Genomic DNA, 11358 nt, shown 5'->3' with positions numbered 1-11358 from the left:
GTGTGAACACTAGATTTTCATTTCACCTGGATAAATGGCCAAGAGTGCAATCTCTGGGTTGTGTGGTAGTTGGCATATTTTTTTTTTTTTAAGAAACTGCCAAACTGTTTTCCAGGGTAGTGGTACCATTTTGTACTCCTCCCAGCAATGTATGAGTGATGTAGTTTCTCTGCATCCTCACCACACTTGGAAAAATTGAGGGACAGTCTTTAGATGCTGCTAGATTTCCAGGTGGGTTTGGGATTCACTAACATCCTTTCCGCTGCCCCATTTTTCAAAAAGGCTGATGCTCTGTCCCTAGTTTGGCTCAGATGGGAATTAATGATAAAAGCCAACTGCCATCTAGATGCAACAGCCCATGAAGCATTTTCCTTGAAGAGAGGATGATAAGAAAGGAAACTTAGCTCTTTAGGTCCGGCCCTCTGGGAAGATGGCTGAGGTGCAGGGGGCTGAAATTAAAGTGGACGACGGCGAGCCGAAACTGAGCAAAAATGAGCTAAAGAGATGCCTGAAAGCTGAGAAGAAAATAGCAGAGAAGGAGGCCAAGCAGAAGGCGCTCAGTGAGAAACAACTAAGCCAGGCCGCTGCTGCCACCAACCACACTGCTGATAATGGTGTGGGTGCGGAGGAGGAGAGCTTGGACCCAAACCAAGACTTCAAAATCCGCAGCCAGGCAGTCCACCAGCTGAAGGTCAATGGGGAAGACCCATACCCGCACAAGTTCCACGTCGACATCTCGCTCACTCACTTTATCCAAGAATACAGTCACCCGCAGCCTGGGGACCACCTGACTGACATCACCTTAAAGGTGGCAGGTAGGATCCATGCCAAAAGAGCTTCTGGGGGAAAGCTCATCTTCTATGACCTTCGAGGAGAGGGGCTTAAGTTGCAAGTCATGGCCAATTCCAGGAATTATAAATCTGAAGAAGAATTTATTCGTATTAACAACAAACTGCGCCGGGGAGACATAATTGGAGTTCAGGGCAATCCTGGGAAAACCAAGAAGGGCGAACTGAGCATCATTCCCTATGAAATCACACTGCTGTCTCCTTGCTTGCATATGTTACCTCATCTTCACTTTGGCCTCAAAGACAAGGAAACACGGTTTCGTCAGAGATACTTGGACTTGATCCTGAATGACTTTGTGAGGCAGAAGTTTATCATCCGCTCTAAGATCATCACATATATAAGAAGTTTCTTGGATGAGTTGGGATTCCTAGAGATTGAAACTCCCATGATGAACATCATCCCAGGGGGAGCTGTGGCCAAGCCTTTTATCACCGACCACAACGAACTGGACATGAATTTATATATGAGGATTGCTCCAGAACTCTACCATAAGATGCTGGTGGTTGGTGGCATTGACCGGGTTTATGAAATCGGACGCCAGTTCCGGAATGAAGGAATTGATTTGACTCACAATCCTGAGTTCACCACCTGTGAATTCTGCATGGCCTATGCAGACTATCATGATCTCATGGAAATCACAGAGGAGATGATTTCAGGGATGGTGAAACACATTACAGGCAGTTACAAGGCCACCCATCATCCAGATGGCCCAGAGGGCCAAGCCTGTGAGATTGACTTCACCCCACCCTTCTGGAAAATCAGCGTGGTAGAAGAGCTTGAAAAAGCCCTGGGCATGAGACTGCCAGAAACTAACCTCTTCGAAAGCAAAGAAACTCACAAAATTCTAGATGATATCTGTGTTGCAAAAGCTGTTGAATGCCCTCCACCTCGGACCACAGCCAGGCTCCTTGATAAGCTTGTCGGGGAGTTCCTGGAAGTGACGTGCATCAATCCTACATTCATCTGTGATCACCCGCAGATAATGAGTCCTCTGGCCAAATGGCACCGCTCTAAAGAGGGTCTGACTGAACGCTTTGAGCTATTTGTCATGAAAAAGGAAATATGCAATGCCTACACTGAGCTGAATGACCCTATGCGACAGCGGCAGCTTTTTTTTTTTGGGGGGGGGGTTTTTTTTTTTTTAAACATCTTTATTGAAGTATAATTGCTTTACAACGGTGTGTTAGTTTCTGCTTTATAACAAAGTGAATCAGTTATACATATACATATGTTCCCATATCTCTTCCCTCTTGCATCTCCCTCCCTCCCACCCTCCCCATCCCACCCCTCTAGGTGGTCACAAAGCACCGAGCTGATCTCCCTGTGCTATGCGGCTGCTTCCCACTAGCTATCTATTGTACATTTGGTAGTGTATATATGTCCATGACACTCTCTCACCCTGTCACATCTCACCCCTCCGCCTCCCCATATCCTCAAGTCCATTCTCTAGTAGGTCTGTGTCTTTATTCCCGTCTTGCCACTAGGTTCTTCATGGCCTTTTTTTTTTTTTTTTTCTTAGATTCCATATATATGTGTTAGCATACTGTATTTGTTTTTCTCTTTCTGACTTACTTCACTCTGTATGACAGACTCTAGGTCCATCCACCTCATTACAAATACCTCCATTTCATTTCTTTTTATGGCTGAGTAATATTCCATTGTATATATGTGCCACATCTTCTTTATCCATTCATCCGATGATGGACACTTAGGTTGCTTCCATGTCCTGGCTATTGTAAATAGAGCTGCAATGAACATTTTGGTACATGACTCTTTTTGAACTATGGTTTTCTCAGGGTATATGCCCAGTAGTGGGATTGCTGGGTCGTATGGTAGTTCTATTTGTAGTTTTTTAAGGAACCTCCATACTGTTCTCCATAGTGGCTGTATCAATTTACATTCCCACCAACAGTGCAAGAGGGTTCCCTTTCCTCCACACCCTCTCCAGCATTTATTGTTTCTAGATTTTTTGATGATGGCCAATCTGACCGGTGTGAGATGATACCTCATTGTAGTTTTGATTTGCATTTCTCTAATGATTAATGATGTTGAGCATTCTTTCATGTGTCTGTTGGCAATCTGTATATCTTCTTTGGAGAAATGTCTATTTAGGTCTTCTGCCCATTTTTGGATTGGGTTGTTCGTTTATTTGTTATTGAGTTGCATGAGCTGCTTGTAAATCTTGGAGATTAATCCTTTGTCAGTTGCTTCATTTGCAAATATTTTCTCCCATTCTGAGGGTTGTCTTTTGGTCTTGTTTATGGTTTCCTTTGCTGTGCAAAAGCTTTTAAGTTTCATTAGGTCCCATTTGTTTATTTGTGTTTTTATTTCCATTTCTCTAGGAGCTGGGTCAAAAAGAATCTTGCTGTGATTTATGTCATAGAGTGTTCTGCCTATGTTTTCCTCTAAGAGTTTGACAGTGTCTGGCCTTACACTTAGGTTTTTAATCCATTTTGAGTTTATTTTTGTGTATGGTGTCAGGGAGTGTTCTAATTTCATACTTTTATATGTATCTGTCCAATTTTCCCAGCACCACTTATTGAAGAGGCTGTCTTTTCTCCACTGTATATGCTTGCCTCCTTTATCAAAGATAAGGTGACCATATGTGTGTGGGTTTATCTCTGGGCTTTCTATCCTGTTCCATTGATCTATATTTCTGTTTTTGTGCCAGTACCAAACTGTCTTGATTACTGTAGCTTTGTAATATAGTCTGAAGTCAGGGAGCCTGATTCCTCCAGCTCCATTTTTCGTTCTCAAGATTGCTTTGGCTATTCGGGGTCTTTTGTGTTTCCATACAAATTGTGAAATTTTTTGTTCTAGTTCTGTGAAAAATGCCAGTGGTACTTTGATAGGGATTGCATTGAATCTGTAGATTGCTTTGGGTAGTAGAGTCATTTTCACAATGTTGATTCTTCCAATCCAAGAGCATGGTATATCTCTCCATCTATTTGTATCATCTTTAATTTCTTTCATCAGTGTCTTATAATTTTCTGCATACAGGTCTTTTGTCTCCTTAGGTAGGTTTATTCCTAGATATTTTATTCTTTTTGTTGCAATGGTAAACGGGAGTGTTTTCTTAATTTCACTTTCAGATTTTTCATCATTAGTATATAGAAATGCAAGAGATTTCTGTGCATTAATTTTGTATCCTGCTACTTTACCAAATTCATTGATTAGCTCTAGTAGTTTTCTGGTAGCATCTTTAGGATTCTCTATGTATAGTATCATGTCAACTGCAAACAGTGACAGCTTTATTTCTTCTTTTCTGATTTGGATTCCTTTTATTTCTTTTTCTTCTCTGATTGCTGTGGCTAACACTTCCAAAACTATGTTGAATAATAGTGGTGAGAGTGGGCAACCTTGTCTTGTTCCTGATCTTAGTGGAAATGGTTTCAGTTTTTCACCATTGAGGACAATGTTGGCTGTGGGTTTTGTCATATATGGCCTTTATTATGTTGAAGAAAGTTCCCTCTATGCCTACTTTCTGCAGGGCTTTTATCATAAATTGGTGTTGAATTTTGTTGAAAGCTTTCTCTGCATCTATTGAGATGATCATATGGTTTTTCTCCTTCAATTTGTTAATATGGTGTATCACGTTGATTGATTTGCATATATTGAAGAATCCTTGCATTCCTGGGATAAATCCCACTTGATCATGGTGTATGATCCTTTTAATGTGCTGTTGGATTCTGTTTGCTAGTATTTTGTTGAGGATTTTTGCATCTATGTTCATCAGTGATATTGGCCTGTAGTTTTCTTTCTTTGTGACATCTTTGTCTGGTTTTGGTATCAGGGTGATGGTGGCCTCGTAGAATGAGTTGGGGAGTGTTCCTCCCTCTGCAATATTTTGGAAGAGTTTGAGAAGGATAGGTGTTAGCTCTTCTCTAAATGTTTGATAGAATTCGCCTGTGAAGCCATCTGGTCCTGGGCTTTTGTTTGTTGGAAGATTTTTAATCACAGTTTCAATTTCAGTGCTTGTGATTGGTCTGTTCATATTTTCTATTTCTTCCTGGTTCAGTCTCAGCAGGTTGTGTATTTCTAAGAACCTGTCCATTTCTTCCAGGTTGTCCATTTTATTGGCATAGAGTTGCTTGTAGTAATCTCTCATGATCGTTTGTATTTCTGCAGTGTCAGTGGTTACTTCTCCTTTTTCATTTCTAATTCTATTGATTTGAGTCTTCTCCCTTTTTCTCTTGATGAGTCTGGCTAATGGTTTATCAATTTTGTTTATCTTCTCAAAGAACCAGCTTTTAGTTTCATTGATTTTTGCTATTGTTTCCTTCATTTCTTTTTCATTTATTTCTGAACTGATCTTTATGATTTCTTTCCTTCTGCTAGCTTTGGGTTTTTTTGGTTCTTCTTTCTCTAATTGCTTCAGGTGCAAGGTTAGGTTGTTTATTCGAGATGTTTCCTGTTTCTTGATGTAGGCTTGTATTGCTATAAACTTCCCTCTTAGCACTGCTTTTGCTGCGTCCTATAGGTTTTGGGTTGTCGTGTCTCCATTGTCATTTGTTTCTAGGTATTTTTTGATTTCCCCTTTGATTTCTTCAGTGATCACTTCGTTATTAAGTAGTGTATTGTGTAGCCTCCATGTGTTTGTATTTTTTACAGATCTTTTCCTGTAATTGATATCTAGTCTCATAGCGTTGTGGTCAGAAAAGATACTTGATACGATTTCAATTTTCTTAAATTTACCAAGGTTTGATTTGTGACCCAAGATATGATCTATCCTGGAGAATGTTCCATGAGCACTTGAGAAAAATGTGTATTCTGTTGTTTTTGGGTGGAATGTCCTATAAATATCAATTAAGTCCATCTTGTTTAATGTATCATTTAAAGCTTGTGTTTCCTTATTTATTTTCATTTTGGATGATCTGTCCATTGGTGAAAGTGGGTGTTAAAGTCCCCTACTATGATTGTGTTGCTGTCGATTTCCCCTTTTATGGCTGTTAGTATTTGCCTTATGTATTGAGGTGCTCCTATGTTGGGTGCATAAATATTTACAATTGTTATACCTTCCTCTTGGATCGATCCCTTGATCATTATATAGTGTCCTTCTTTGTCTCTTGTAATAGTCTTTATTTTAAAGTCTATTTTGTCTGATATGAGAATTGCTACTCCAGCTTTCTTTTGATTTCCATTTGCATGGAATATCTTTTTCCATCCCCTCACTTTCAGTCTGTATGTGTCTCTAGGTCTGAAGTGGGTCTCTTGTAGACAGCATATATAAGGGTCTTGTTTTTGTATCCATTCAGCCAGTCTGTGTCTTTTGGTGGGAGCATTTAATCCATTTACATTTAAGGTAATTATCGATATGTATGTTCCTATTCCCATTTTCTTAAATGTTTTGGGTTTGTTATTGTAGGTGTTTTCCTTCTCTTGTGTTTCTTGCCTAGAGAAGTTCCTTTAGCATTTGTTGTAAAGCTGGTTTGGTGGTGCTGAACTCTCTCAGCTTTTGCTTGTCTGTAAAGGTTTTAATTTCTCCATCAAATCTGAATGAGATCCTTGCTGGGTAGAGTAATCTTGGTTGTAGGTTTTTCTCCTTCATCACTTTAAGTATATCCTGCCACTCCCTTCTGGCTTGCAGCGTTTCTGCTGAAAGATCAGCTGTTAACCTTATGGGGATTCCCTTGTGTGTTATTTGTTGTTTTTCCCTTGCTGCTTTTAATATGTTTTCTTTATATTTAATTTTTGATAGTTTGATTAATATGTGTCTTGGTGTGTTTCTCCTTGGATTTATCCTGTATGGGACTCTCTGTGTTTCCAGGACTTGATTAACTATTTCCTTTCCCATATTAGGGAAGTTTTCAACTATAATCTCTTCAAATATTTTCTCAGTCCCTTTCTTTTTCTCTTCTTCTTCTGGGACCCCTATAATTCGAATGTTGGTGCGTTTAATGTTGTCCCAGAGGTCTCTGAGACTGTCCTCAGTTCTTTTCATTCTTTTTTCTTTATCCTGCTCTGCAGTAGTTATTTCCACCATTTTATCCTCCAGGTCACTTATCCGTTCTTCTGCCTCAGTTATTCTGCTATTGATCCCATCTAGAGTATTTTTAATTTCATTTATTGTGTTTTTCATCGTTGCTTGGTTCCTCTTTAGTTCTTCTACATCCTTGTTAAATGTTTCTTGCATTTTGTCTATTCTATTTCCAAGATTTTGGATCATCCTTACTATCATTATTCTGAATTCTTTTTCAGGTAGACTACCTATTTCCTCTTCATTTGTTAGGTCTGGTGTGTTTTGACCCTGCTCCTTCATCTGCTGTGTGTTTTTCTGTCATCTCCTTTTGCTTATCTTACTGTGTTTGGGGTCTCCTTTTCACAAGCTGCAGGTTCGTAGTTCCCGTTGTTTTTGGTATCTGTTCCCAGTGGCTAAGGTTGGTTCAGTGGGTTGTGTAGGCTTCCTGGTGGAGGGAACTAGTGCCTGTGTTCTGGTGGATGAGGCTGGATCTTGTCTTTCTGGTGGGCACGTCCACGTCTGGTGGTGTATTTTGGGGTGTCTGTGGCCTTATTATGATTTTAGGCAGCCTCTCTGCTAATGGATGGGGCTGTGTTCCTGTTTTGCTAGTTGTTTGGCATAGGGTGTCCAGCACTGTAGCTTGCTGGTCATTGAGTGAAGTTGGGTCTTGATGTTGAGATGGAGATCTCTGAGAGATTTTCGCCGTTTGGTATTACGTGGAGCTGGGAGGTCTCTTGTGGACCAGTGTCCTGAAGTTGTCTCTCCCACCTCAGAGGCACAGCCCTGATGCCTGGCTGGAGCACCAAGAGCCTTTCATCCACACGGCTCAGAGTAAAAGGGAGAAAAAATAGAAAGAAAGAAAGAAAGAGGATAAAATATAGTGAAGTAAAATAAAGCTATTATAAAGCAAAGCTATACAGACAAAATCTCACCCAGAAGCATATACATATACACTCACAAAAAAAGGAAAAGGGGAAAAATTAATATATCCTACTCCCAAAGTCCACCTCCTGAATTTGGGATGATTTGTTGTCTATTCAGGTATTCAACAGATGCAGGCACATCAAGTTGTTTGTGGAGTTTTAATCCGCTGCTTCTGAGGCTGATGGGAGAGATTTCCCTTTCTCTTCTTTGTTCGCACAGCTCCCGGGGTTCAGCTTTGGATTTGGACCCGCCTCTGCGTGTAGGTCGCCTGAGGGCATCTGTTCCCCGCCCAGACAGAACGGGGTTAAAGGAACAGCTGCTTCGGGGGCTCTGGCTCACTCAGGCCGGGGGGAGGGAGGGATACGGATGCAGGGCGAGCCTGCGGCGGCAGAGGCCTGCGTGACGTTGCACCAGCCCGAGGCGCGCCGTGCGTTCTCCCGGGGAAGTCGTCCCCGGATCACGGGAGCCTGGCCGTGGCGGGCTGCACTGGCTCCCGGGAGGGGCGGTGTGGAGAGTGACCTGTGCTCGCACACAGGATTTTTGGTGGCGGCAGCAGCAGCCTTAGCGTCTCTGGGGTCCGCGCTGATCGCTGCGGCTCGCGACCGTCTCTGGAGTTCGTTTAAGCGGCGATCTGAATCCCCTCTCCTTGCGCGCCGCGAAACAAAGAGGCAAGAAAAAGCCTCTTGCCTCTTTGGCAGCTGCAGACTTTTTCCCGGACTCCCTCCCGGCTAGCTGTGGTGCGCTAACCCCTTCAGGCTGTGTTCACGCCGCCAACCCCAGTCCTCTCCCTGCGATCCGACTGAAGCCCGAGCCTCAGCTCCCAGCCCCCGCCCGCCCAGGCGGGTGAGCAGACAAGCCTCTCGGGCTGGTGAGTGCTGCTCGGCGCCGAGCCTCTGTGCGGGAATCTCTCCGCTTTGCCCTCCACACCCCTGTGGCTGCGCTCTCCTCCGTGGCTCCGAAGCTTCCCCCCTCTGCCACCCGCAGTCTCCGCCCGCGAAGGGGCTTCCTAGTGTGTGGAAACCTTTCCTCCTTCACAGCTCCCTCCCACAGGTGCAGGTCCCGTCCCTATTCTTTTGTCTCTGTTATTTCTTTTTTCTTTTGCCCTACCCAAGTACGTGGGGATTTTCTTGCCTTTTGGGAGGTCTGACGTTTTCTGCCAGCGTTCAGTGGGTGTTCTGTAGGAGCAGTTCCACGTGTAGATGTATTTCTACTGTATCTGTGGGAAGGAAGGTGATCTCCGCGTCTTACTCTTCCGCCATCTTCCGGGAGTCCTCTCCGGCAGCTCTTTGAAGAACAGGCCAAGGCCAAAGCTGCTGGCGATGATGAGGCCATGTTCATAGATGAAACCTTCTGCACCGCCCTGGAATACGGGCTGCCCCCCGCAGGTGGCTGGGGCATGGGCATCGACCGCATCACCACGTTTCTCACAGACTCCAATAACATCAAGGAAGTGCTTCTGTTTCCTGCCATGAAACCCGAAGACAAGAAGGAGAATGTAGCCACCACTGATGGGCTGGAAAGCACAGCAGCCGGCGCTTCTGTCTAGAAAACAATGACAGCAAGTCGCACGGCTTGGGCATCTCTGCGCTTGTGCAGAAGATCAAGGACTGCGAGGGAATTCCTGTGTGCGTTGCTGTCTATTTGACTATCACATTTCATGTCAGCCATCAAAAGAGAGAAGAGGAATTAAGAATTCCTTTTTACTCCTTGTTACCAAATAAACCATTTGTCTCTAAAAAAAAAAAAAAAAAGGAAACTTACACATTTCCTGGACTCCCCAGTCCATTTATAGTAACGCCAGGAATGATGAACCATCCCTTGAGGCTCTGGAGGAGCAGTCTGTGGCCGGATTTCAGTTGAGACCTTGGTAAGCCATAGGAAACCACATAGTTAGGCCAAATCAGATGGGTGGGGGACACCTTGACATGATCTTTATGAAGGCCAGGCAGAGAGATTCTGCCGACAGAAGCGGCAACAGCAGAAATGCATGTTTCTGTGCATGTTACCTTGCGTTGAGCCAAGCATGGATTAAAGGCTGCTTCTAAGAGGGGAAAACTTAGATCTAATATTTGGGGTCGGGGTCATTCTGGAAGTCTCTTTCCCTGGGGGCTTGACAAGACAAAACCAAAAAGCAGAAAAGCCTTCTCGTGATCGCCCACTGTGTCCTCCTGTCTCTGTTTCCTCCAGAGGCCCAGTCTCTCCTGCCCTCCTTCTCCTCCCTGACCTCATCCTTCTCTCCTCACCTTCTCAAAGCCATGTTTTCTAACACCTTAACTATTTGTAGTTTATTTAACACATTCTTACATTATGGTTACTATTTCCCAGGCATTGTTTTATGATTTGATATGTATTAGCTCCATCAAAACTCATAACAACCCTATGAGGTAGGAATCATTAATGTCCCAATATCACAGATGAGGGAACTTAGCCACAGAGAAGTCAAGTAACTTGCCCAAAGTCACACAGCTCATAAGTGGCAGAGATAAGATTCAAACCCAGGCAGTCTGGCTCCAGAATCCATGCTCTTAATCACTACATTAGGATGACTTTCTATTATTGACAGATATGCCTTAAACTATTCTCTTTTCAAGGCCACTGGTATTTCAGTAAGGAAAAAAGCCTTCCACTGAAGGAATAAAGCATTTAAATGTGGGACTTCTGATAGAAAGTAACAGGGATATATCCTGTCACCCAGGCTAAGGTGTGTACAAGACCCTCACAAGGAGGGATTTATTGCATATGACAGCTCTATCTTGTGCAGGTTATTCCTAAGAACTGCAACTAACATTTAGGAAATGGAGTTACTATGTGCCAGAGACTGGGCTAGGAGCTGCACATATATTACGTCAACAGAAATGCACGACAGGCAATATTAATTCCCTTTTAAAGATTAGGAGGTTAAAGCATCCAGTGGCAGGTGGCTAGGTAATTTAAATCGTACAACTTGAAAATAGAAGTCCTAGGTCTGTCTGGTCTCCTTTTACTACACAAAAATGATTAAAGCATTAAGTTTCTAGTTTTGTTTTGTTTTGTTTTCTATCTTTGGTCAGTATGTCCATTTTGGCAAATGACAAGGTAAGAATGGAAACTTCCATTTTCCTACCCATGAATCAGTTACTCCCCCAGATTTTCACATCATAAGTATATGGCACCACCATAGCCTAGGTGCTCAAATAGAAAAACACAGGACTTGGCTTTTATGTCTCCCTTACCCTACCTCCTTTTTACAATTCACCAGCAAGCTCTGTCAATTCTATCTCCAAAATGCATCCCAAGTCCACCTGCTTCGGTCCGTTTCCACCAGAGCCCCGGAGTCCAGGCCACTGCCATCCACTGCCCCAGACACATTCACAGTTCATTCCTGTGAACACCCTACTTCCCTTGCAATCTATCTCCATATAGATGTGTACATTCTTCTTAAGATATGAATTGGATCTTGTCCCTCTCTTATTAAATATTCTTCCAGCTATATTTGATGCCACTTTCCTGCCCTCTTGCTAATCCCCGTCCATGGCAGAATAGGTCACGCTCTTCCACACTTGGGACCCTTCACCCACGCCGGCATCCTATCCCCCCGCTCTTCCTGTGGCTGTCATCACCTCAAAAAGTCCACTGAATCTGCTGTT

General features: G+C 43.2%; 1 protein-coding gene across 1 annotated transcript; it reads left to right on the top strand.

Annotated features, from left to right (window-relative positions):
• Positions 1-420: 420 nt before the first annotated feature.
• Positions 421-9293, top strand: LOC133099524 (lysine--tRNA ligase-like). The gene is made up of 2 exons (XM_061203239.1): positions 421-1978; positions 9015-9293. Exons 1-2 carry the CDS (start codon positions 431-433, stop codon positions 9276-9278), a joined length of 1812 nt encoding a protein of 603 aa, XP_061059222.1. The 5' UTR covers positions 421-430; the 3' UTR covers positions 9279-9293.
• The last annotated feature ends 2065 nt before the right edge of the window (positions 9294-11358 follow it).

The sequence above is a fragment of the Eubalaena glacialis genome, chromosome 10 (genome assembly GCF_028564815.1).
Source record: "Eubalaena glacialis isolate mEubGla1 chromosome 10, mEubGla1.1.hap2.+ XY, whole genome shotgun sequence".
NCBI classification, from domain to species: Eukaryota; Metazoa; Chordata; class Mammalia; order Artiodactyla; family Balaenidae; genus Eubalaena; species Eubalaena glacialis.
Note: the sequence above shows the minus strand (reverse complement) of the source record. Positions and strands in the feature narration are given on the sequence as shown.

Bases quoted from the DNA above. Each gene is read 5' to 3' on its own strand.
- LOC133099524 (XM_061203239.1), top strand. From the start codon at position 431: ATGGCTGAGGTGCAGGGGGCTGAAATTAAAGTGGACGACGGCGAGCCG. The intron at 1,979-9,014 runs GTTTTTTTTTTT...CCTCTCCGGCAG, and splicing joins TTTTTTTTTTTGGGGGGGGG to CTCTTTGAAGAACAGGCCAA.